Source organism: Oenanthe melanoleuca, chromosome 1 (assembly GCF_029582105.1).
Source record: "Oenanthe melanoleuca isolate GR-GAL-2019-014 chromosome 1, OMel1.0, whole genome shotgun sequence".
NCBI lineage: Eukaryota > Metazoa > Chordata > Aves > Passeriformes > Muscicapidae > Oenanthe > Oenanthe melanoleuca.
In genome coordinates this window covers 106561075-106588888 of record NC_079333.1, presented here as the reverse complement: position 1 = coordinate 106588888, position 27814 = coordinate 106561075, and the positions used below count along the sequence as shown (strand labels likewise).

Genomic DNA, 27814 nt, shown 5'->3' with positions numbered 1-27814 from the left:
TCTCAAGTTATTCCACAGCTGTGTATTCTGAGCTTTTAGTATGAGGAAGTGGTTCAGGATTGTCCAGCATTTAAGAGAGGAAGAGCAATAGGGTGTATGTTAACATGGGGAGTTGCCACTGTGAACCAGATAAATTATTTTAAAACATGAAAAAAAGTTTCTAAATGTTTCTAATGTTGACTAAGATTTGTCATAGTTTTGATTATGTGTATTGTCACCATGACATTCAACTTCACTTTTATTATGTGTGGTTTTTTTTCCTTGGAGATATCTCTTAGCTGTTAATTTTAAATACAATTTTAGGTTGCCCTTCCTGCCCCACCTTTTACGTAGGCAGAATGTGGCAATAAGTAAAGGGAGCAGAACTGGCGAGCAGAGAGTTACAGTCCTTCTCAAACCATGGAGAATCCAGAAGGACAAGGTGATTTCTGCAGAGCTACCTCGTTCTGACCAACAGAAAAAAACTCTGGTAGGCAGAGGAATTTAAGATTCATATACTGCACCCATCATAATATCAGCTCTTGGGAATCAGTGTGTCAGTCTGTGTGCTCAGTTCTTGGGGTCTCCATGAGCTTCCAAGAAAGAGTTTCGAAAGTATAAGGAAGGGGCATGGGAAAATCCCAGCCAGTTTTACCTGGGCATTGGATATTTGCATTTGTTTGCCACTGGAATAGCTCACAGCCCCTCTCTGCAAACCAGAACATGTTTATCTCTGCTTATGTCTCAGTGATGATGGTGGTTTGGACTGGTTTTGTTTGTTTGTTTTGTCTGCCCTAACACTCACAGAATTTGAGAAAATTATGCCAATGTTTTGAGTATTTAATTCCTGGTTTCCTTTTATATCTGCTTACCTTGAAGACAGACCTAAAAGCTGAGACAAACACCATTTATTATTTGGGTTTAGAGAATTAAATTGTCTGTCCTAAACTGTAGAACCATAAACAGTTTCTACAATACAGGATAAAATGGCCTTTTGAAATCTGTTCAATTATTTTATTTTATTTTTAATTTTTTTTTTCCCCTGCTAAATGGAAATAGTTGTCCAGGTATTAAAAATTACTGATGACTTTCAAACTAGTTTTCAGTAATTCTCCCCTGGAAAGAAAACAGTAAGTCTACATTTTTAGGTCTTTCTTAATTGTAGAGAAGATGGAAAAACTACTGGTCAGCACAGGAATTTCTTTGATATTTAGGGATAATCTTGAACTGCCTTGTCCAGTATATGCTGAGACCAAAACCAGAAGATCAGTAGATCTTTGCTAATTATCTACTGCCTTAGCAAAAAAGTTTAAGACTTTTTTTTTCTTTATTTTGTTGAAAAGTATAGTTAAATGGCTTAAGGATTGTGTAGAAAAATAAAGTACACCTCTTATTTAAGATGACTCTCTTTTTCAAACCTTGCTATTGTGTTAATAGTATGAGTCAGAAGGATGAATCAATCAAAAAAGTCTTTACAGAGTAACAATAGGAAATGTTCTTGCTGGGTAACCCTTATTTTTGTTACAGATCAAAGGCTGAAAAAACCTAAACCTTAAACAAAAAATAAATACGAAGATGAAAGAATGAATTTGGTCTTTATAATATCCAAAGATGGTCCTAAATTGCATATTTGAAACAACAATTGTTGCTCTAGAATCGTACTTCAAATGAAGTTTGTGGAAGCATGCTTTTTCCCCTGACTTTGTTCTTTTAAGAAAGGTAGATAAGGGGTGAATGAATTAAAAAAAACAACCCAAGACATAAAAAAATTCACATCCCCTCTGGGAAGGCTTGTTCAAAGCTGTGTAAAGAGCATTTGCTTCTTATGTGGATGTCAGCACATGTAGCTGCAAAAGTCTGGTGAATTCCTTACACAAGGTGAGGCCCTGAAAGAGTTGTAATCCAGAAAGTCCAAACAAGGTGTCTCCTCCCACCTGGCAGTGTGGATTTCTGGGGAAAGGCTTTACCAGACCTTTCCAGAAGGGCTTATCCAGATGAACCCAGCTCAGGTGCACTGGGAGAGCTTTGAACCTCTCAGAAGATTGTGGGGAATGGACTTTCCACATGCATGGTAAGCTGGGAGGGAAGGTGAGTAGGACAGGACTGGGAGGGGATAAGAAAGTAGATTATTACTCAAAACACAGCAATAAACAACAACAAGGGGTGTGTGTGTCACTTTCAGCTCCTAACATTGCTCTGAGATAGACTAGACTGAGGCTACTGGGGTCTCACTTTTACCTGACAATAGAAGTTTATGTTTGTGCACAGCTCTAAACAAAGAGACCTCAATTTTCTCTCCAAACTCCTAATGGAATCCCTTCAGCTACTAATGCAAAATAATCAGCTTGAAAAATTAGAGTCATTTCAACCTGCCTAAAAGAAGTGCAGCTGGGACTGCAGATGTGCTGTGGGCCCTGAATGGCTGGGCAGAACCTCTGATGAACAGAGTGGGACTGACTGAACCATCCTTATCCAAGGTCAGGTCTGTGTGTCTGTGGGGTTTCTGACTCTTCCTGCAAGTCACTTAATAGTGGCAGCTTGTTAAATAAGCCTTTGTCATGAAAATACATAAAATAGAGTTATGAAAATACAAAAATGTTCACACATGCTGATTCCATAACACAGTTGTAAAGCTGCAAAAAACATTTTAAGATGCATTAAAAGTTATTGTGCAGTGTGTGCTTGTATGGGGCCAGTTGACCAGTTGGCATTTTAAACTTTTCAAAAACATGGTAATAAATATTTACAGTGCTTGATGATTCTGATTATTTGCTGCCATTTTCATAGTAAACTGTGAAAGTTTGAACCATGCAGATGCATATGCTGGTACTTGATACAATAGTTACACTGGAGTATGTGTAGTGATGTGTAGTGAACAAATAGTTTTTGACAGAAATGTAATCTTTTCATCTGTCTCAACACAGCAAAGGGAAAAAGATGAAGGAGGATCCCATTTGGTGTCTACAAGTACATGCAAATATTTGACTTCAGAGGAACCAAAAATACTTTACCCTGATTCACCCACTGTCTTTGGAAAAAAAAAATGTAGCTGTCAAGAAATTGCAAATCTTATTAAAAGACTGGAAAACCTTGCCTAGAGGTGGATTTGCACTGTTTGTGTGGGGAATATAATGTACTCAGAGACTCAGTAGCAAGTGTTTACTTGCTTAAGGCATTTTTATATTAGGAATGGCCTTATTTTCTGTCTTCAAGTCTTAGAGGTTTGTTTGTTTGGTTTTTTTTTAAATTTTTTCCAGTATTCGATGTCTTCTTTCTGCTCCAAATTAAATCTCCAGATGAGAGAATATTTTTTTCTGTATAAACAAACAGAGACAGATAATGGAGTGAAGTGATCAGTTTTCTGGGGAAAGAAGAAAAGCTTCAAGTTAAAGTTCATTTCGTCCTAAAATGTATGGAAATGTATTAAAAGCAAAAGTATAGTTTGAAATAATAAAATGAATCTGTATATATATGTGTATATATATGTATATATATGCAAATTGTACAAAGGTACATTTGAGAAAAACAGGGGGCATACAAAGTTACTGATAGCTCTCTAAAATCTTCCTTTAAGTAAACCATTGTCTTTTACTATTCACTTTTTCTATTTATATCCAAAAGATGCTAGTCACTTTTCCTTGAAAAGCATATTTAGTCATTTTAGATGAAGAATACAGCATTATCCATGGCTGACTGAACACATACCAGGCAGGTATTTTTAGCTTCTTTAGGCTGAAGGGATGGAAGTGGAGGTTCCACTTCAGCTGCTCGTGTTGTATGGAAAACAGGCTGGAGTTGGTGAGGCAAGGTTAATGTGAGGAGCTGGACATTAGTCTTGGGACATAAAATGTCCATTCTTTTGAAATTACTATATGCAGTAGAGTGTTCAGCTGCATAATAATATGTACAGAGGAGAAAAAATATATATATGATGAGCATAATGTTTGAAACATGCCAGGGAGGTCTGTGCTGAATATGAGCCTCAAGAGAAGCCAGACTAGTTCATCATCTTGTGGCTTGGCAGCAGTGGGGTGACTTATCTTAGCTAAAAAAATATTACTGTGCTGAGCTACCTGAAATTTTTCAAGCCTTTGTTCAGGATTCATATTTGTTCATGTTAATTCATCCGTGACACCTCTGAGCTCCAGTTCCCTTATCATCTGGAACAATTATCCATAGAGCAGGAGAGAGAACTGAGATACCAAAACCTCTTCTGTGGTTCATTTAAAAACAAAGCAAACTTCTCTTCACCCTCTGTAAATTTTAAGCATATGGAGTAGTTTGGGCTGAGTAGAAATCCTTGCATGGTGATTTAACTTTGCTGTCTTGGGAATGCAAAGCACCTCTTGCCAGCTGGATGTGTGGGATTGAGGAGGTGCTAGAGCACACTCTGGAAAATGGAAAGTCTCTCCCCTGTGGCAAAACAAAAGCTGGAGGTCTGCTTCCTGATCTATGGATGCAGTCACTCCCCAAACCAGCAGGAAATGGTTTTCCTGACTCTTTCCAGAACTCTTCAGTCTGGCCACAACTTTTTCCCTTCTCACTGAGGAGTCCACTCATGTTTTACCTCTCAGAAGAGGGTCTGTGTGGGAATCTCCATCAGGGATGGCACAGTGACATTTATAAGCTGAAGGGAGGAATCCATGACAGTCTTCAAGAGCAGCTGGAAACATTCAAAGAAGTGCAGTGCTGCTCTGTCCCAAAATATCAGAATATAGCAACATTTTTTCTCTTATTTCATTTGGCAGATTGCTAGCCAATAAAGCCAAGAGTGTTATCTTTCATACTCCCTTATTTTTAACATAGTAATTTGGTTTTTTTCCTGAATTTTACCATGTTTATTTATAGCTGCTCAACATGGTAATTCTGTCTCCATCTTCCCTAAGGGGAAAGGAAAAGAAAATGAATTACAGCAGAAAAAAAGTTTTGGCTAAATTCTCAAAATTTAATACTGTTTTGCAGAATTGTACACTGAAGCTTATGGTCATGTATTTAGTAAAGTCTGGCCTAAATCTAGAAAAAATAAATATGTGTATTTTACAAATCTGTGTATTTTATGACTTTTTTGTTTTTTTGATGATGAGTACTACTGCTCGAGGTTACACTGAAGGAAAACTCTTTTTCCATCCATCTTCACTGTGGTTCTCTCATTTTTCTGGCAGCATATAGCCCCTGGCTCACAGCACTACCCTACCTGTGAGAAACCATCAACACAACTCTGAGCATTTAACAAAAATGAAAACATAAGTTTTTAAAAAACCCAGCTGTTTTGTGCTCACTGTAGGTAATGGAAGTAACATTGTGCCTCTGCCCATTCATACAACAACCAAACAAATACATGGCAAGGTAGTGTTAAATTTGAGAAGTTTTATATTGTCACCTGTCCTCTAGGGTACTGAAATCTGCTGGTTTCAGTAGAGAAGCCACTTTGAGAAATGCTGCTGCCAGCTGGTCCTTCCACCTGCACTATTTTGTGTCCAATTCAATGCTCCAAGGAGAGTAATTTCGTGAGGCCATGTGGTAAACTGCTCTGAGAAGCCATCCAGGTTATAAATGACTTGGCAAAAATGGAAAAGAAGAAAGTGGCTGTTTATTTTGTGAACCAATTTCCTGATCCAGTTCCCTAACACAGCCCCACAGACAACTCTTCTGGCACAGCTGAGGTGCCAGGGCAGGAGCAAGCCCCAGGCTCCTGCACCTGCTGTCTGCTGAAGGAAACATTTTTCAGATGTCTTCTCTAAGACATCTGCTTATTCTGAAGGAAGTGGTGAGACATCCAGTCTCTATGAGCTTCATCCTTTCTGTGAGTGGCCTTGGTCTGATCTTCTTACACGTGATGTGGCACCTCCTTCAGGGAGCTCTTTCCTGTTGTGTTTCTTAAGTATTTCTTACCATGCAGTTTAATGTCTAAACCTTTGGTAGGAATGTGGGATCCATTCATAGTCTACCTAAGAATTCCACATAAAGCATGTGCTGGATAAACCAAATCTCTCTTACAGGATAACTCCACCTTGGATGTACAAAATGTGCTTGCTGATGGACTGGTGGTTGGCTAGCCAAAATATGAACAGCAGGACTAAACATAAAGTAAAAATCAGAGAAGAACAATGTGCTGTGAGATCCTTCTGCACCATTTCATTCACTAAAATGAAAGAGATCGTTTCCACGCCTGTTGAACCTATTGCTGCTGTCTGTGTCTGCCTCTCCTTATCAGTGTTTGCAAACTTCCTCATGTAGCACTGCAGGATTCCAGCTGGCAGGAGTTTGCAGTGACAGTATGGTGTTTTTGTCAGATTACATCCAAGTGTAGAAGGAAGCAGCACGAAGATGATTAATCTGAAATCTGCAGTGAACCTACTTCTCCATCTGAAATCAGCATCAGAAGACACTGTTGCCTAACAGTGAAGAGTCTCAGAATGTTTTTCTTGGGTGGGAGGCAGGCAGAGCCCCACAGCACCACTTCATTCTGGTATTTTTATATTTGTCCTTTAGTGGGAAGAATGAAGAGGGAAACAGCAGTTTTTTTCTTGTCTTTCACTGGACTTAACCTTTATAAATGGGTGTCTTGCAGATCCATCACTTAATACCACTCCAGATGGCAGGAATGGCCTCCTGCCCATAGAAGGGTCAGTAGAGCAGCTCTACCACAAATCTTTTGACCCTGCAGTTGTCTCAATCCCAAACTAGAGCTGCTGTGATGCAGGCAGTAGTGCTGAGGAGGGTGTGTGTCTTGCAGGCACAAGAGGCTGTTTGTTTGAGTAGCCTAAGGAAATGGTCGTGATGTAAAACAAGGAATTTCTTAGTGCTGAATAAAATGGCTGAGGAGAATTTCTGATAACGGGATATATTTTATGTTGTCTGAGTACTTGTATTGAACTGTTAGTAGTGCATGCCAATAAGTCAGTCCAGGTGCAAAGAAAAATTAGTGACATTGTGCTATTTGCTCTGAAGTGTTCCTGTGTCTCCAAGACTTCTTTGGAAAAGCATCTTTAAGGCATTACTGGATAATCTTGAATTTGGCCTAATTACAATTCAGATAAGTACTTGCATTGCAAGCCTTTTCAGAAAAATCAAGAAATTATTTGAGAACAGATTCACTGCAGTCTCAGGCTGTTCTAGTCTTTTCTGTTCAGTTGGTCATGATATTACAGCTAGATCAGCCCATCGGCAAATTCTCAGTGAGTACCAATTTTGCCAGAGCACTGTGACAAAAATTGTAGTCTGCTTTGGCAGAAGAGAGAGGATTTCTTTTCTGCTCCAGTCTTTACAATGTCCCATGTGGTGTCCAGTGTTGAAGTCAGCTTATAAATTCTGAAAATGGGTATGCAGTTGATCATAGGTAAAAAAGGAGTGTCATTGAAGAAACAAGCCCTGCCACCATCTGGGGGAAGAACCTTTTTCTAATACCCAACCTAAACCTGCCCTGACACAGCTTCAGGCCATTCCCTCAGTCCTGTCCCTGTCACCACAGAGCAGAGAGCAGTGCCTGCCCCTCTGCCCCTTACTGTGACTGCACTGAGGTCTCCCCTCTGTCTCCTCCAGGCTGAACACCCCCAATCCTTTCAGATGCTCCTCACAAGGTGATACTCCTTCCCCTCCAGACCCTTCACCATCTTTGTAGCCTTCCTTTGGATGCACTCTGATAGCTTACTATCCTTCTTCCATTATGGTGCCTTTTTCTCAAGGTCATCTGGTGTATATTTATACTGTCTGTTTTGTAATTGTCTATTTCTAACCTCAGAATTTGAAGTGGTCCATTCATAAATCACCAATAATATGTCCAGCATCCTTTTCCCCATTTATTTGCTCTGATTTTTTTATCCTGGCACAATATCCCCAATATCCTAATGATTTTTCTTTGCAGTGCCTTGTCAAATGCTGCACTAAAATACAACTATATTATAAGTACAGAGTTCTTTTTAGCTATTTGGTGTGCCTTGTTAAAAGCTCAGAGAATAAAGAGATTGGGTTAGTCAATAGCAGTTTCAGTTTAGTTTATCAGCCCACGCCAGCAATTATTCCTGCTTCACTAATTGTCAGGACATGCCTTTTCTTTTTCCCAAGTTTCTATTTCTCAGACTGAATTAGTGTTTTTACTTTCCTGCACCCAGTACAATGTATGTTTTTTGGTTCAGCAGCAAATGGAAGGAGATGCAATTAAGTGAAAGAGCTGGCAGACAGCAAGAGGTGCAAGCTGCAACTGGAAAATTTTCCTTTTTCTCCCATTCCAAATTAGTTTGATTACAGAAATTCAGCCTTTTAAAACGTTTCTATGCCATCTCCAGAGGAACACAGTGGAGCAGTGATGTTCACAGGAGCTGCAGTGATGGCTGTGTGAGATGAAGCTCCAAACTGTAGGACATTAATGCAAACAGCTTGTAATACAATGGATACATAAAACAATTCATGGCCTGACACAGAGGCTTTCTTATTGGAAAGTATTGCTGCCATTATTTGGCAAAAAATCACCCCAAACCTCAATTACCTTGTTTGACAGGATAATTTTAACAGTGGTAGTAAAGTTAATTCTTTTAATGTCTTTCAATTAAGATTGGGTTTAATATATATAAAAAAGTTGGAAGGAATGGAATGGATTTGGTTTATGTGATAGAGCAATATTTTTATACTAGTACAAACATTCCTGGCTAATTCAGTTTGTGAACTGTACACATGCTCTGCTGAAAGTCAACAATTTGGAGTCTTACCACAAGATTTCTTGAAAATTTCTCATAAATTGTGTCTAGTTAAGTCTTGGTAACCCCCTTGGTTTTTGTACATCTTTGTGCTGTAAAAATTTGTCCTTTGACTGATGTCACAGTTGGAATAAACCTCACAAGGTGTTAATAAAACAACAGGGATGGGGGGAATTTTTGTATTTTGTGTATTTATATATTTATATTTATATATTTATATATATATTTGAGATGTAGCATTTGCTCTTAAATATTCACTTGTTTTTAAAAATGCTCTGTGTGCTTTAAATTATATAAATCAAAGTTCTCCCCGGTGCTTGGAAAGTTTGACTGGCTTTTGATGCTGAGGACTTTGTTTTCTTTCTGTAGGGCCCCATGGCTTGGCATGTGCTGCCATTAATTTTTGAAAATTAGATGCAACTTCACAGTATGATGATTAGAGGACTGGATCACCTCTCTTACAAGGACAGGCTGAGAGGGCTGGGTGGTTTTGGTTCATTTGGTGATGTGATACTTAGTATTTACTCCTACTTTGCTCTAACTCATCAGTCTGTAGCCATTTGTTGGCACAAAGGATGGGGCATGGCTAGCTTGGATGTTTCATCATTTGAATGTTAATTACAAGAAGAGTCATCGTTGTTCCATGAAAGTTTTACTTGTAAAAAAAGTGTCTTAAAAAGCAGAAGAGTTGAGATGCAAGGAGTTTAAGTGTTACAATACAAGGCTGCATTTATTTTGGGGAGAACTGGACACATGAAAGTCAAGTCCTTCTTTCAGAAGTGCAATCTCAAAGGTTCTCCTCCTGATTAGCAGAACCTTGTTCTTCTTACCTTTTAACCATTTTTCTGTGCCCTTTTCCTGTCAAACTGTGTTTCTCTTAGAGATAAACTCATCTTTCAGAGTTATGAGGTTTTTACCTGTGGCACATTTGTAGCTCAGATCGTTAAAAAACACAAGATGCCTTGTGTTCAGAATAAAAGAATTTCTATGAATGACTGGCTGAGCTTGATTTACAGCTTATACTTTCCCTGGATTTGTGGTTTACAACCTGTTTGGTTTGGGGACTCATCTTAGAAAATTGGTTTAGATGTGTTCTGATATGGTAAAGCTAACGTTTTCTGAAATTAAGAACTTTCAAAGAACCGAAGAGTTTGGATGGAGGTTTTGCCTTTATCCCATGAAATGTAGATAGGAACGTGTGAACAGCTATCAGGAACATAAATACTGTGGAAGAAACATGCATGCAGGTCTACACAATGTGGTTTTAGACAAACTTTGGGTTTTTTCTTTTCTTACACTGTTCTGTTTTTTCCCCCCTGTGTCTTTTCCTCATTCCAGATTTTTCCTCTAACTTGAGCTGCATTACTGCTTTGTGATTTTAATTTCAAACTTTAAAATGAAATGGCACTGGAGACACAAAACCAGTGCCCTAAGAGGGCAATATATACTAGTCATGTTGCAGAGTAGAGAGGTGGTTTTAATTGAATTGCATTCTTGCAGAACTAGGTCATTGTTCTCTAAGGTTGTTTAAATTAAGTACAAACTAAAGCATTCTAGTTAAATTGGTCCATTGGTCATTTAACAGCAAAGGATGTATTATCTTACTGTCAAACTAGCATAGTTAATAGTGTAAACATAGACTACCCCTGAGCTTTATCCTTAGAACCAGAACTTTAGGCTGGGGAGCCAGTGGTGGTATTTTGTGTGATTTTACCCATGGAATTCTACAGTGGATAAAACTGAGTTTTTTGTAGGTAATTGTGTCACTGGATATTGGAGTGACCCAGGCTGGAAGGGACCTCAGGAGCCTCAGGGCTTTATCCTCCTTGGATATTGAAAACCTCCAGTGACAGCAATTCCCAGAGCATCTCAGCCCCCTTTCTCTGAATATGTACATATAATGAATTGGAAATTGGGTATTTTTTTGGTTGTTTTTTCTAATGTTTAGTACCCTGGAAACCACTAAGACTTAGTTCAGTTCAGATGTTTCTGTAATTCAAGTGACAGGTTTTCTCACACACTTGGGAGATATAAGATACTTCTCTCCTAAAACAAATAATACTTTTTTCCTCCCCAAACTGTATACAAACATCAAAAAAATATTGAGTACTACAAAGTGTTTGACACCTTTGGAAATATACCTTTTTCTCCTGCAGGAGCACAGTAAAGCTGCAATACAAATTTAAACAGAAGCAGTTCAGTAACAGCTTTTCACATTGCTCAGGGTAAATAAAATTATTAAATGAGAAATGATATTAATATTTACTCTGAAGCAGAGCTAATCTTTGAAGTTAACAGTTTTCTGATTCAAGTGGTGTTAATAATCAGATACCAGATAGGATTAGGAGGTAAAAATGAATACCTTTGTTTGTCTCCAGACCATTGGTACATAATGTAGATTATACAAATATAAACATGAAGGTTGGCAGCCATTAAAACTGAATTTCAGATGTTGCATTTGCTTCAAAATCTTCCTGCTTATTTCTCTGTTGCTACGCTCACAATTTCCCATACTGTGAAATTATTTTCTTCTTGTTTTTCAACCTCTCCTTTACATAACAAATGAGACTCTCCTCTGGAATGTATGTTTGTAATATTTGATTTCTAACAATCTTAGGCAATGGTTTCTCATGGTGATGAAGTAACACATTTTAGTGTTTATGTGGTTGAAATGTTTTCTGGAAGGAATGGGAAGAGAGTCTAAATTTTAAAAAAAGCTGTAATTAACACAGCACAGTGGCAAAGTCCAAAGGGTTGCATAATTAGAGGTGAACAATAACTGAGATCCAGCTGTTTATGTAACTTACCCAGTTCAAGACATTTTCTGTCTGGGCCTTTAGGTTGCTCTACTAGTGAAACAACAGGGGTCTCTTGTAAAAATTTAATCCTGAGGGAGACCCACTTCTAGGCTCTTTATTTACAGCATAATGGTTGGATCTAAGCTTAAATTACTGCTGTGCTTTTTGGAAAACGAGACTGTCTGTCCTCTTTTCCAAAAGAGGCAACACCTTTAGAGGTTCTCCATGTATTTTTGAAGTCTCTTCCTTTCTTGTGTGTTGATTTTTCCCTTGAGTATTTACTTTTTTGAAGAGGTGCATTTGGATAGTTCTCTAGACCATGTCCCTGCCCTGGTCCCATTTGCTCTTTGTGAGGCTGAGAAAGTATTTGGGGCAAGACCTGGATGAAATTTGTTCCTTTCCTTCAGTTACCTATGATGAAGAACTCAGCTGAATTTGATGTCATGCATAATGTGCTTCATGCTGACTGTTTCTTCTCATGTTTCTGCTCTGGTGTGAGTACTTGGATTTAGTCTTGCCAATATTTTTCTGAAATGTGTCACTCAGATCTGCCACCATACCTTCCAAGCACAGAACTCCTCCAGTCTTAATGTTTTGTGATTTAATTTTAGAAGTATAACAGTTCTGCCTCTTTTATTTGAAGATACTTGAAAAATATGTTGAATTTGCCCATTTTCCTGTAATATTTTAATTGCAAATATCACTGTATGATGTGGTCCAGGCAACTATGGTTTGGGTCTTAAGAAGAATAACATGTGCTTAGACTACAGGCTGAGAGATTTAGGATGGACTGAGTCATCTTTTTTCATGGAAGAGCACTAAGCATCCTTACCCACACTGGCTCTGGGTTTAGATTTGCCCAAGGTTTCCAGTTCTGTGGGCAGATAATAGTTACACAGGGTGCCAGCAGAGCGTGGAAACTTGGAGTTGTTCTCTCCTGGAGGGGCTGTAGGAGAGCAGGTCATGCAGATCAGGGGATGGTGGCAGCCTGGGGGATGTGTGTCCCTTGGACACCTGCCCAGTGTCTGGTGTCACCTGCATTTCCCAAACCAGAGGCAGCACTATCACCACAGGGTCCTTCCTGGAAGGAGCAGAGGAGGCAGCACAGCTATAGACTCAAGCTGGTGTAGAAAAGCAAAAATTAAACATTAAAAGTGCATTTCTTTGTGAGCTCTGTCCTGATATTGATCAAATACAACTTGTTCTGCCACAGGCAAAATCCAGGTGGGGTGAATTCTTCAGTTTATTTACACAGAGGTACAAGGAGCACCTATGTGTGTACACAAGCAAGAAATTTTATATATTGAATTTAGTCCTACTTTGAATTTTTAACTTTCTGGTAGTTTTCTGAAGAAAAGGTTGATTCTTACTGGTTTATTACTGTAGGAAAATTGTTATATCCCTCTAAATACATATTTTCAGGTCATAGTTGCTACTTTTGTGTGCAAATATGAGAGATTGACTCTTTTTTTTTTTTTTAGTATGATTTGTCTCATTCAATTAACTTGCTATTATCTCAGTTTTCTAGATCTGTACATACAAAAATAATGTATTTATATTTATTTAACCTCTGGTTTGAATAGAAATTTTTAATTAATTAAAAAACCCCTCAAAAACAGTGCTTTTAGTTAGCTTTGCCCAAAGAATTAAATGTATGAGTATGTATTAAAAAGGTCTAACAAGACATCTTTTGAACAAAAATCCCTTTGTAAGCAAGGAGAGTGTCCATCATTCAGTGCATCAGAAACTGTCTTTGATATCCTTTAGGTGTGAAGGATGACAGTCACTGACTCTGGATTTTAATTGTTTTTTGGAGGAAGAAAACACCACTTCCTTATCCACTAGAAATGATCAGGTTGTTAAAATGAATTATGCAGACCAACATAAAGACAAAATAAAGTTTTTTCTCTAGTCCCAGAAGAGGTGATTGCTGTGGGAAAGATGCTTTTATCACCACAATCCTGTTTTCAGGTTGTCTTCTGGTGGCTAAATTCTATAGGGCTTTTCAGTGCAGTTTGCCCTGAAAACAAACACAACATGACTTCAACATTCTTTTTGATTATTCTACTACTACTGCTAAGCCTAGGCCTTAGCAAGCACCTTTATAGAAGGAAGTGCTTTGGAGTAACTGTGAGTTATTTTGAGGGTTGAATCAGGTTTCAAAATTGGCTGTGTTAGATTTCAATCATACGTGTTTATTCAAAACAAAACTTCGGAGGAAATTGGAAACTGTCACAAACTAGGCTTAACACCAGTAAATTATTTTTATGGAGACCTTTAGAAGGTTTTTTTAGCCTGTTTTGGACTGATGAGAAAAGGGAGAATGTCAAGGTCCCTTGCAGAATTTGAGCTGTTTGTGGCTTTTCATCCACTCTCCAAAGTGTTTTATTTGCTGTTTTACCAAGTGTACAGCCAAGCTACCCTGGCACCTGTCCATCACCAAGACATGTGGCCTCCCTTGTACTTTTCCATCTTTTGGTTGAAGCAGATTAACTGGCCAAAACAAACCAAAAATCCCTAATCCTTTGGAAAACCTGGTTGAGAATTCAAATGATGACTGGAGCTGTGGAAGACACAGGAGAAGGACTGCTGGTTTTGGTGGCCATCATCTGGGGGACAGTGCTGGCCAGTGTTACAGAACTGCCCTGCCTGCAGCAGCTGTGCCTGCTCTCCTTCCCTAAAGCACTGACTGCAAGCCTGATCAGTCAGTCAGTCACACCAAGGGTGTTCTGTGTTAAGTAGCTGGAGAGATGTGATCTGAATATTGCAGAGAAATGGATTAATTCACAGTTATTGCCAAGGTACTTCAAGGGAGTAACCACTTAAGTCTGTTCATTACAGGGAGGGGAATTGATTATGGGGTGACAGTCTGGTTAGAGGCCATATTCCTATTTATCTCCTTGAAGAGCATATCCAGACATCAAGGTTAAAGTCTTAACAGTGTTGTCATGTTCTCAACCATTCAGTTCCTGGGACTTTAAAATAAAATCCACCAAGGTTAAACAATAACCTGGGGGGAGCACAGGTGCTGAGCTTAATTTGAACTGGTCAGGTTGAGGTAACCCACCATTCTGAAATTACTTTGCTTTCTGATGAGGAAGGAACAGAAACCTTTATTAAATATTGAAATAAAGAGATTTATTCTACAAAGACCTGTGTGGACATGAGCTGTGAAACAACAGAACAGTAGCATCTGCAGGCAGAAGGAATGACCTGTGACAGCACTCAGCTTCATCTTGTAGATATTGGAATAAAGGGCTTATCACAGGGAAAATACAGCACAGGGAAAACCAGACACCCAAAAAGGTTTTAATCTGTGCAAGGGAGTTGCCTTCACGACAGAAAAAAGGGAGAGGCGTGAGTCTGGCTGGAAAACGTGACTGGAAAAGCTTTGTTCCCTCACTGCCCCTCCCAGCAAATTGCCTGAAAGAGGATCACACACAGTGGTGCATCATTTCTGCTATCTCCCAGTATGACTCACTGAGCCATACATAGCAGCACTTCTTTGGAGGAGATTTCTTACTCACAGCAAGCTGGATGTGGGAACAAAGGCTCAGCGTCAGACTCTGAATGTCACTTTTGCATTAGAATTCCTTGCGTGACACAAAAATGTCTAAAAATGGCTTGACTAGCAGTGTGTTAAACAGGTATTGTCAGGTTAAAAATCCTCATTAGTTTTCTCCTGATTGGATGCTCTTATTTGCATGTTATGGATAGATTTTTGGGCAACCAGAATATTTGTTGATTGCACTAGGAAATTATTGGGTATTTCAGTATTTGGATTGCTGGTAATGCAGTATAGCAGGTGGCTTTTGGAGCATGCTTTAGGCTTTTTTTATTCTGTGTTTGTTTCTCCCCTTCATTGCCCAATCATACCCCAAATTAATTTTCCATGACTTCTTTCTGTTCTCTTTTAGTTGTGAAGGAACTGATTGTGACATCCAAGTATGGCTTGTAATATTGATCCCTTTTAAGATCCTTCTGTCCTCCTTTTAGAAAAATTGGTTTCCTGGCATGCCAACAGCATCATCCCTCCATATTGTGCATTAATTTAGTACCTTGTACTTCTTTCCTTGCCAGGAAAAGCCAGCCAAGGCTTTCTTCAAGGTTCCAGTGCTTGGTGCTGGACCAGCCTGTCTGTCCTTATCCCCAGATGAACTCCAGCCTGAGGATCCTGAGCAGTGTTTTCCTGGTGCTGTTGCCAGTGGCACTTTTGTTCCCTGTTTGTTGCTGTAGTAGAGCACTGTGCTGTTTGCTTACGTTACATGTTTGTTGACTCAGCTCCTAAGATTTTTAAGTATGCACTGGAAGGCAAGGAGTTCTTCCCAGTGTTTTGTGATGTGGGTACTGTATTAATGAAGTTGTGTTAGTAAAAGGAATATTCCTGTGTTCTATTACAGGTTTTGGGATTTGAAGTTGATACGGTGAACTCTGTCCAGTTTTCAAACCACACAGGTAAAATTTTACAGATGCTACTCCACAGTCACTGAACTCACTCAGCATGGGGTTCACCTCATCCCATGATAGTGGAGAGAACATTGCTCTTATGCTCTTTCACTCACATTTTCACAATATAGGATGGAAATGTAATTTTCATGTTTTGATTCAAGTCTCTCAGAAGCCTGAATATGGGAGTAGGGCATTGATATGATGGATGTGGTGATGTCCCCTCCTGCCCTGCAGAGTGTGAGTTTCTTTTGTTAGGCAGTAATCTAATTAATTCAGATAGTGAAATAACACAAATACAGCCATTTACACAGCCAGGCATGTGAATAAAGGAGTCTTCAAAATGGTTTTCTGTGAATTCAAAATGGTTTTCTGTGAATTCTGGCTCTGTGAGAGTCTTAATCACATTACCAACCCAAACATCAGGAAAACACTGAGGTAGATGCAATGTTCCCTTGCTATGTGCTCACCCAGGTACTATCAAGTATCCCAAAATCTCATTTTGGTGGGAAGAGGGTGTTAATACATTTGGGTGTATTTTTATTTAAGCTCTAAGCCTGAACACAATCCACTCACCTAATACATTCAGACTTCCTAATACTCACAGTGCTAGAGGACTTTGTTTTTTAAAAGCAAGCTGAAATTTATGTTTATTTTAGCAATACCTTTCACCCATAAAGGAGCTCCAGGTGACTTGCTATTTTTGGATCACTGGAGACCCACGTGCTGTCTTGGTGGTGGCAGCTTGTTTGGGGGGAGAGCTACTCTAGATAGAGAAAATCTATTGATGTCTTCATAAAATAATCTGGGAGCAAATTCTGGCTTTAACATCTTGGAAAAGAGCAAAAGGTGTTTCAGGCAAAGAAAAATAAGGCAAAAGTCGAGGTACTTTTCTGGTATCTCTACATGTACAGCCCTATTAAACTATATGGGATTACAAAAATGGGATATTAATTATGAATTCATAAACTAATACTAACTTTTGGAACAGAGATCAGGCTCTTACTCCATTGAATTTCATGCAGCTTTCAAAAGGTTGTAAGATGCCTGTCATGGAAGGAATTTAGTGTCACCTTGGGAAGAAAAAATTAATGTTTCAAAGGTGGCTTGATTCTATCTCTGCTTGTTGAGGAAAGGCATAAAAAGGTAATAATTAAACAAGGGAATGAGGCCTTTCCTGGCTTAGGCAAAAATCTGCTTATTTTGCTTGTACCCTTTGGCACAGTACAAAGGTTCTCTTGTGTTTTTCAAAGATACTTAGGTGTGACTTCTGTTTATTTAAAGAATGTATTTGGTTTTGGAGTTTGGGATTTTCTGTTGTTTGGTTTCAATAGCTGAGTAAAACTTTTGTAATTTTCCAGAAATTCAGCAATTTTTTCATGTCAAATTATTTGGTGCTTGAAATGCATGAGCATGTGGTGTTTGTTGCCTTTCTGTTTCAAGATTAAATCAGCTTTATAGAGCACTGTAAGAGCTTAATAGTGGTTTTATTGACCATAAACTGTGTCTGAAGGTGGGAAAATTACATTACCAGTAGGGTGACCAGGTTCTTAAAACAAAAAAGAGAGAAGATTTTCAATTTGTTTTTATTAGTATCACAGCCAAGAAAATTCGTTCAAGGTTTGGCAGACGATGGAAGGAACAATAAATTAGTGATTCCTCCTCCCACAAGAAGACTGAAATGAGCATCCCAAACCTAAAAATATCTCAAATATTACAAGTCTTTAAAATACTGAAACTACTCCTGATGTTTAGGAGTCACATTTTTTGTTTGTTTTTTTTTTTCTTTTTTTTTCTAATTTCTTTTTTCTTTTTACTAAATCTGTATAAAAAATCCCAAAGTTTTCCACACAATCTCATGGTTTTGGGAAGCAGAGCTTGTGTCTGGCACAGTCCTGCAGGCACTGTGTGCTGGGTGAATGGGTGAAAGTAACTTGATTTTCCTATAAAAACAAAATTTTACAAGAACCATTTCTGTTATCATCCTTAAAAGCTGGAGGACAATCTCCTCCTTCAAATCTAGCTGTGAACTTTAGTTTCAGAAATAATGCCAAAGGAGCATAGGTAGAAGAATGTGTGGGGTTTTGGATGTGATATACTTTCTTTCTTTCCCTGTTTTTAAATTTGGAATTAGCAGCAAATAAAATGCAGAGAGAATTTATGACTAACAGACTTTGGTGAATCATTATTGCTCTTTTTTTGCCCTGTCTATAAATTAGTAAGATACCACAGGCCTCTTTCTGCTGACTCCTGCTCAGAAAATTCAGCTTTCTTTAATCTCTGATCATCCTGAAATTTGGAAAATGTGCTTTGAATCAGTGCCCCTGGAAGAACAGTTTGTCATGTTGCTTCGTGAGGAACTTTAGTGATTAGAGTGACTCATACTTGAGTGGCATCATGCTTCATATACAAATAAAAGAAGCTGTTATGCAGCCTATTAAGACTGTGCTCTTTATCCTGTATTAATATACTGTTTGCAGAAGCATCTCCTCATATGATGTGCAAAAATAAAAATCTAGATTTATTTTTAATGGTATAATTGATTTTTTTGGGGACGCCTTTTTAATTCTTCAGTGATTTCCAGTTTTGTTTCTCATTGGTAGGTTAATTTTAAGCAATAATGTGCTTACTCTGCCATCCAAATCCTACCTTTGAAACAGCTCTGGAACAAGTAGCCTGAGGGTTTTTTTTGTTACTTTTCCTTTTATTCTTGAGCACGTTTGACTTCCACTTAGTGGGTGTGGAGTAGGTGGTTGGGTTGGCTGGTAGGTCTAGCAGTGAGAAATTACAATTATGTTTTGATGTGATTCTGCACAGTCTGCCCACCCAGGTGATTCATTCACCCCTGTGTGTGCAGGGCAGAAAGAAAAGATCTCCACTTGTGCCTGACAATGGTAGTGTTTTACTCCCACAGTGTGACCAGCTGTAAAAAATCCACTGGGGAATTTGGTGCTTAATTTCTGGTTTTGTTGAAGGCCTCCTGGTAGCTGCAGGTGAGTCATGTGTTCAGACCAGGTTGTCTGCTGGAGTTTGCAATGTGAATTTTGTGACACAGCTGGGCCCAGCTTGCCTGTCCATCACAAGCCTTAAACACTCCAACTTTCTTCCTTTTTCCCATGTGAAATTCTTTGTTACTGGAGGCACTTGGAATAGTTTTGCAGGGAGCACCACAGGAGGAACTCAAACCTCAGAACAGAATGTTCTGGTTTGGAAAACAAAAGAATCTCACAGGCTTTGCTGTACTAAAATGGTAGCTTGTTTTTGTTTTGCTGTCTTGGTCAGCTGGTTTGGGTTTTTTTCCTTCTGATATGCTGGGTACTTTCATTTTCCTTCATCCTTGTTTTTAAAAGTAATTAAGAGGATTATAAATACATTCTAAAGAAAAAAAAAAAGAAAAAGCAGAGGAAGGCAAGTATATAAATTCATTTTGGATGAAGCATTAGCTGCCTCTCTTGGGTGTTTTTTTTTTAAATTTTATTTATTTTTCATTCGAATGAACCAATATATTTCCTTGGAGACTGATGAATTTCTTCATCATTTTAATGTCATGAGGCATTGTATCTCACTTGTTTATCACTGCCTTATCTGCTAAAAGCAAATAGATAACATGTAATTGCAATAAAAGATCATAACACAGATAGGCAGAAGGGGTATAAGGTTGTTTAAAAGTTTATGTTCATCTATGTGTTTAAAATTATTACAGATGTGGGAGACTAATGCAGGCTGAGCCAAGGGGAGTTCTGAAGAGCAGTGTCATGATTTGCAGTGTTCTCTCTGCTCTCTCAGACCAGCACTGAGGGGAACTATTTGGTGGTTTTGTACACAGAATAAGGAATACTCAGCTTTATTCCTTTTTGTCTTTTCTCTTTCAAGATAGTCCCTCGTCCTGGGACACATCCTCCTGTTCATGAAACCCTTTTTGAGCATGAGTAACTGGCTTTTTCTTCTGTCTTTCTGCTTTTTGGTGTTATAGTCCACCAGGAAAGTGGGCTAAATGCAGGGTCATGGGATTTGCCTCTTTTGTTTATCATGTTACATGAAACTATCCTGGGGAAAGGGCATAGGGAGGTTCCCATCTTGCTGCCAGTTTTCATTTGATTTGATTATTATGTGAACATAATTCAGTTCCTATCAACATCACAGTTCTCTGCAGCTCCAGTGATAGCAGGGACTTCCCAAGAGCTTCCCTAGGGCTTTGTTTTTAACTCTGGCTGTTCTGTAGTTAGACTTTAGGTTGTATTACACATTACCAGGTAATTAAAAGGATCCTTAAGTTACCTGTGGAAGCCTTTGCTGCAGAGTTCAGACAATGTCCCTACCCCATGTGGGTGACACCAACTCCAGAGATAAGCTGGGCTGCTGCCTAAAGTTGAGTTTTTGTATTTATTTCTCTCCCTCAGTGGAGGATCAGTGTAACATGAGCCCTGTGCACTGACCATGGGAGACAACTTGACATGGGAAGGTGAACTTCTGGTTAAGTAGTGAATTTACAGGGTCTGTGTAAGGATGGCTCCTGAAAGGATCCAGGTTGCCTGGGCAATCTGTGAGTTATTTTTATGGCCATGTATAAGATAAATGGCAGCATTTTTTGCCTTGATTCTGGATAAAAAGTGCACCCAGTTTCCTTGGTGGCCACAATGGAAGGACTCTTGTGTCCCTTTTCAGAGGCTGGGGGAGAGGAGAGGGCAGATTATTTCTCAGTGATGCTGCAGATGTGACAGAACAAATACCTGCATTTGTGTTAAATAAACCAAATACTGATTTACATGCACTCAGGGGTTCTTCATACACTTGAGGCTATGTCTGTGCCAAGTGGGTACAGAAATCCCTTACTTTGTCCCTTTCTTCACAGGGACTTTGAAAAAGTGAAAAGCATTTTCCTGGGAGGGAGTCAGGCCCCCAGCCAGCTGGCAGGGACTCGTGTTTTAGAGCCTTGGCCTCTGTGAGCTGAGAGAGCAAAGTGATCCATCTGCTCACCATACCGTGGGTGGATTTGCATTCATAAGAAGGAAAACTGAAAAATGTGCTTATCCCAGGCTCTAGGCACCTTTTGGCAGTCACTCTAATAAGTCAGTTTAGAGTGCTAATCAAAGCCAACAGTTTTCATCACAGAATTTTCTAATTGCAAGAGCAGAAGTTAAAACAAACAAAATACCATTGTCTTTACACAGGAGAGGTATGGAAGAAGAAACCTCACTTAAACTTTCACTTTTCATAATTCCAGTTAATAAAAAGATAAACTTTTAACAAATTCTAAATTTATGGAGATTGAAAGAGTTAAATTGTAAATGCTTCATCTAATATCCTGGAGGAAGCCTCATTCTTACATACAGAGGAGTGATTGGTGCCATCTACATGGGCAGGCTCTGATGACAAGGTGCAAGGGGCATTTACAGTTTTCAACAAATGTTTAGATTCTGTTAAGGGAGATACTTTTTTTGTTTTCCCCTTGGAATTGGCTGCAATGGACCTTTGTCCACTGTTTGCTGAAATCAGTTGAGTTTATCCCAAGTAACTTCCACCCTCCCTCTGCTTCTCTCAGCTGAGTGTATTTGCCTGCAGTTCTTTGAGATCATTCAAGGATGAGAGTATATGGATATTATTTATCTGTTTGTAGTGCCTTTCTGCTACTCATTTCCTCCTCCAGGATCCTCAGCACTGAAGCTGTGCTATTTTTGGAAGAAAGTCTGTCAGGTGACACTGTACATTTAAAGAGCATCCATGGCAGTGTTCTGCTGTGGTCACTCTGTGACATGCAGGTCCCAGTGGCTGCTCTATCTACAGGATGCAGGGCTGTGTCCAGACAGATCCATAAGCCTGTTAAGATTGTCATCTAGCTGTCAGTATTTCCTTTTTTATATATATATATAGTATAAAATAACAAGAATAGATTATACTGACACCCTCCTCCAGTAAAGTCTAAAGCATATGTTTTTCTCCTCCACACAGGAAAGGGATAGTTGCAAAAGCTCCATGAGAAATCTTGCAGGAGCTGGTATGTGCCCAGCTTGATTTGCTTGTAAATAGACACTCTCAGACTGCAGTGTGGTCACTCCAGTTCTTTTGGGAGGCAGAGGTGCTAAGGAGAAGTTGAGCACACAAACTGTTCAGCAGCATTTCACCAGAGAGGAGGTGAAAATGCTTCCTGGTGCTGATGTTTGATGTGGTCCCTCCACGTGTATCATCTGTGTGATCTGAAACAGAAAATCCATCTCTGCAAGAATGACCTGATGTTTGCTTTGCAGGCTATGCCCACTGGAAGGGTCAGGTGTTGAATTCTGATGAGCTTCATGAACTCTACGAAGGACTTAAGCTGAACAAAGTCAACCGATACGATTATGTGCTCACAGGTAAGAGGAGCTTGTTCCCTGGAGTTCCCAGGAGATGGAAACAGGGGTAGGGAAGTGTAAAACATATCCCTTCTTGTTGCAAACCAAGTAATTAAAATATCACCTGTATATTATAGTCTGAACTGGCTCGTGCTGTTTAATTTGGAGCAGCCAGGAGGTTGTAACTGGGTAGGTAAATTGATATCTTTGTATAATTTACAGACTTGTACAGGCCAAGCATGTACAGGCACACTTAATATTTTGGGAGTGCCTCCACTGGAACAGTGGATGAGGAATGTCAGAGTATTATTATTAAATTTCTTAGGAAGACATGAGTTTAACCCTTTCTCCTAAGTCTGCAGTATTAGCACTCTGTAGTACATCTTTAAACAGTTGTCTGTCCTTTATTTTTTTACATGATCTTTAAGTCTTAGTGCTTTGGACAGTAAGAAAAGTATGAGTAGAGTTGGGTTTTGGTTTTGGCTGTCATGTATCTTGATTTTTTGCCCTTGTAGGTCATCTGAGTGAATACAGTTCTGCAGTGTTTTCCTGTGCTTTATAACCACTTATAAACTAAGTGTTTATAAATACAGGCAAAGAGAACCTATTGTAGACTACTTTATAGAAAGGAGAGATTCTACAAGAAGTTTTTATTAAAAATTTCTTCTCACCCAATTCCTGCTTCTCAAAAGTAGGTTACTGATCATATTTCACCTCAGTAAGAGCTGTGCATCTGGTTTGGATACCAGTATCAAATTCTTACAGCAGTAAACAGCTTTCTAAAAGTAAGCAGAAATACATCACCAGATTGGATTGATTTAATGGCTTCCACATGTAGGAAAGTTCTTTATACACAGGGAAAACTTGAAATTTTAAGTGTATGGGTTGTAACTCCAAAGCAGTCATTCTGGCTTCAAGGATGTGGCATGTCCAAAGAGTTATTGTCAGGGTATTTTCAAGGAATATCTCCAAAATAAAGGAGACTGAATTGCAAATGGGTTGAACTAAGGATAAGAAGTTAATTTTTGCATAAATGGGTTCTTTGTTGTTGAGAAATAGATAAACAGCCTTTCTTTCCTGGAAGGAACTCACACAGAGGACATTTCCAGGAAAAGCACACTGTATTGTAGGAATTTTCAGAAGATGATAGTGTGCAAAATTTATAAATAATATTTGAGTATTCTTTTAACTGTCATGTTCCTTTTTTATTTCACTTCCAACTCCTGGAAAAGACCTCTACTCCTTTCCTATCACTGGCAAAATGGATGTAAGAAGTTAAAAATGGTAGAAGGAAAATAGAAGTCTTCAGTGAAAGGGAATTTCAGAGAAAAGAGGATATTTATTAATAAAAGTGTTTTAAAATAGGGTTTTTGTCTGTTCTTCAAGTTGGTTTTTTTTAAATCTCATTTGCTGCAGCCATTTTCAGTGTGAACAAAAAGAAGGCATGGGTAGAAAGAGCAGTAATTTCTGAACATCTAATAACACTTTGTGTTTTCGTCTTCACCTGCCTTGTGGCTGAACTTAAAATCCTTTTTTTTTTTCATTCAAGGCCAAAAGCCAGATTTTTTACTTCAAACAGACACATCACTATAGTGCACAACTACTTTGTACCTCTAACAACCTGGATATGATTATTTAAACACTGAAAAGCAATTTATCAGCAGGTGGGATTTGACTGTTAATTTTCTGATGACTGCAGATATCTCAACTGAGATTAAAATTATTATCTCCAGGCCAGCTATACAAAGTAACTCTCCATGGACTTTTTGTGACTGTTAGTTATTTTTAGAGCTTGTCTCTGTTTCATTTACAGTAAGACACTCAAGGTAAGAGAGAAATTGCTGTTGAGTTTAACTGTTTTAAGGACTTCTATCAATGATACTGATCAAACTCAATGTTATTTTCCAACCAGTCTGCCATCACAGGTAATTTTAAAAAAATCTTTGCTTGACTCTTTTGACTGATTATCAGCATTTCATGGATAAAATTCAGCATTTTGGCAAAAAATCTTCTCAATTTCTCTGCAGCACCCAAGGACTTATCAATTTCTCAAGTTTAAAAAAATCTCCAAAATCTACTTTTTAAATGTACTTTAAAATATTTTATTATAGTGGACATTTCCAAGGACATTGAAAAATGCTACCTTGCTAAAAATAATGGTATTAAATCACAGATCACAAAATATATTGAGTTGGAAGGGACCCACAAATATTGGGCTGGCCCTGCACTAAACCATTCCCAAGAAATGAACTACAATAAATTAAAATGAAATTGATAATTCATAAATATTGGAACTAAAGTTAATACAATAATATATAAATTAAGGAACATCTATAAAATTTAGAAACTAATGATTAAATAAGAGTGTTGTGCTTATTTCACTGCTAAGCCTGAAAAATAGGAACTTTATTGGTATTTTGGAAATTGCTCTGAAATTATCAAGATTAAATCTCTATTGCAATAATGTGTTGGACTCTATCAGCATGAACACTATTAATAAAAAAAATTGCTTCAAGACAGAGTATCAGAAAAGTATATGGAATTTTTAAAAAATCCTGTTTACTGCATGAAAAATAATACTGATCAAAATACTGTTTTTATTAAAAGGAATGCTTTTTCCTTCTAGCCTGACCTTTGTTTATATATGTTCAAGCATTTTGAAGTTATTTGAAGCCTTTCATATACAACATTCTTAGTAAATGGATTTTTAAGGTTATATTTGTAGTTGTGCAAGCACTGTATGAATTGGTATTCCAGGCTATTATTCCTGAGACAGCTACTGAAATGGCTTTGTTCTAAAAATACATTTATCCAAAGAATGAGAAGTATGCAGCATTCCTATCCAAAACTAAAAGCAGCAAAAGTGTTCATGAAATTGGATTTCAAAGATGTCTTTTTATTTTTATTTTTTCTGAAAGGCTATACAAGAGACACATCATTTCTTGCAATGGTGGTGGATATTGTCCAGGAGTTGAAGCAACAGAATTCTAACCTTGTGTATGGTAAGGAAGTGCATTATAATCCTTTCTGCTTCCTCTTTGAGTATTCTCATCATTTTCACATTTTAGGATGGAAACACTGTTCTGATGTTACACAACATTTCTGGTCTGTTCTGGAGCCAGCTGGATCTCTACTGATGTTTAATTTCAGCTTTAGGTGTTGAGGGAGTTGGGTTTTTATCTCTATTTGCTGCCTTTTGGTATATTTCTTGCATTATGCCAATCCAAAGGATAGTGTGCCTTGAGGACTGGTTATCTGTATCCAGGAAAATATAAAAATCCCAGTCAACTGCTGCTGCTAGTCCAGAAGCTGTATGTGCTGACAGGTGAAGCCACTCCTTGATTTCCAAGTCAGCCAAAGCAGGACAGGCTCTCCCATGTTGCCATGGTTCCATGTAACATCCCAGAAATGTCCTACTGTAGTGGTTTGAAAGCAAAACCAGTGAGAGACTCCAAGTCAGAAATACAATATAATAGGAAAAAAATACATAAAAATAAAATACATGCAATCGTACTAAAGAAAAACCACTGCCAGAGTCAGAATCCAAGCTGACACCCGTCAGTCAGTCAGGGTGTTGGCACAGTCCCATTCAATGGTGGCTGCATCCTCCTGCAGTGACAGATGTGGTTCAGCTGGAGCAGTGCTCCTGGAGAAGGTGCAGTTTCCTCTGAAGGTCCAGGGATGATGTGGAAAGGTCTGGTTTTCCTCTGGAATCCAGTGGAAAAGGCTGCTTTGGTGTTCCAAATCCCAGTTTTTATCTAGGTAGGAAATGTTTGGCTTCTCCACCTGGCTGGAGCATCTCCCAGTGGGATGATGTAATTTTATCAGTCATGCACTGGGACTCAATGGCCATTAACAGGAGATATCTCCTGGAGGGAGGATGGGAAAGATAAAGAACATTGCCCCACCTGGTTTTTAACAGATGGCCCATTAGCAGAGGATATCTCCCACAGAGACAAGGATCACTGCCCCACCTGGTTTCAGCAGATGGTGATAGAATACAGACTTCTGGGCACATCTTTACATTGTAACGTAGACATCTACTTTGCCTCATAAATTTCATGATTTACGTTGAACTCCAGGGCTTTTTTAGCTCTAGTGCTTTCTAATGTTTCCTTGGACTGTCCAGGGAACAAGAGTCTCCAGCAGCTGTTGTCACTGGCTTTAACCTGTGAGAAAAGATTTCTTCTCTTCCCTTCCTTCTTCTCCTAAGTATTTCAGGAATTTTGAGCATAAACAGTGTAGGCTTGAATTGAGCAAAGCTTTCAGAGTGACAGGGCAAAGTCAGTGAGGATTTAGTGGGATAAAAAGCTGGGAATGATGGTTTGAGCTGACATCTTCAGAGTCAGTAAAGTGTGACCAGGAAACATCTAGAATGCTTGGCAGGATTTGCAGGGTGTTGTACTGAGCAGTGATACCTGACTTAAAATTAGCAAAACATAGGTCTTAATTAGCAAATATAGCAGAGAAATCTTGTCTGGGTTTTGTTGTTTTTTTAGCCTTTATTTACACTATTGGATTGTCAGATTCTTCATAGCCTTGTGTAAAAGCTGAAGACTCTTTTGGAATGTGAACAGAAAGACATCTCACTGTGTAGAACAGGAAGGAAGTGGTCAGGTGGTGAGATCACAGCAGGGCTTGTAAGATCTTTTATGTTGAATAAATAGACTGTAATGTAAAGAAAATACTTTTAAAATGTGAAACAAATGTCCCTCTTTTTACTCATAGAAACTTCCTGAAATACTGACATTGATTTGATATCTTTGTGTTTCTTTTTGATCTTGCTTAAAGATCTTTTAATACAATGAACAATGTTCCTTTTTGAAGTGCAATGCTAGGCTGTTTCCATCCTCACTGAGGACACTTGGAATGTGTTGTTAATACTGCTGGTGATCCAGAACTTGTGCCAAGCACGTGTTCCTGTCATTCACCAAGTATTTTGGCATGAATTTTCTTATTGTTGCATTACAATATTTTCTTTATTTAATATACACACAGCATTTTGGTGTGTACATTTGGCATGTATTTTTTTACGCTAAAGTAAAATTAGGACTCTTTTCAGAGCTGTTAGCTTCTCCCATGTTTCTCCCCTCCATACTACCATTCCAGACAACTTTCTAAGACACATGATCTACTCTTTCAAAATTGGCAGCCACCAGATACAAATTTCAGTGTGCTACAAGAGCTGTGAGAGTGTGTAAGCTTTGAGTTGCTCAGTGCTGTTCTATAACCAGTAAATGTTACTTAAAATTTTTCCCTCCCACCAAGGTCTTTATAGCTGTACCCTATTTCTAAACCTAAATTTTTTTACAGTGTGTGATCCAGTGATGGGTGACAAGTGGAATGGAGAAGGCTCTATGGTGAGTACTCTTCTCTTTGGATTCTCTGTGTACTGAATGTTTATTATAAAAATATGTATAAAGATTTATTATTTTTTTAAACAACTAAACAAATGTGTTTTACCAAACTGTGGCTTTGGATCCAGCATCAAGTAAGTCTGTACTTAAATGTCTTGGTTTTGAATGAGATTGGTATCTGGAAAGAATGACAGCTGCCCAGCCCTGGGATT

General features: G+C 38.5%; 1 protein-coding gene across 1 annotated transcript in view; it reads left to right on the top strand.

Moving 5' to 3' along the window:
• The window catches only part of PDXK (pyridoxal kinase), a 39737-nt gene that overhangs the window by 2705 nt on the left and 9218 nt on the right, over positions 1 to 27814 (top strand). The window contains exons 2-5 of the mRNA XM_056505308.1: positions 15871 to 15925; positions 22162 to 22266; positions 25164 to 25247; positions 27559 to 27605. Of these exons, the coding sequence (XP_056361283.1) occupies positions 15871 to 15925; positions 22162 to 22266; positions 25164 to 25247; positions 27559 to 27605 (291 nt within the window). The remainder of the gene's footprint in view (positions 1 to 15870; positions 15926 to 22161; positions 22267 to 25163; positions 25248 to 27558; positions 27606 to 27814) is intronic.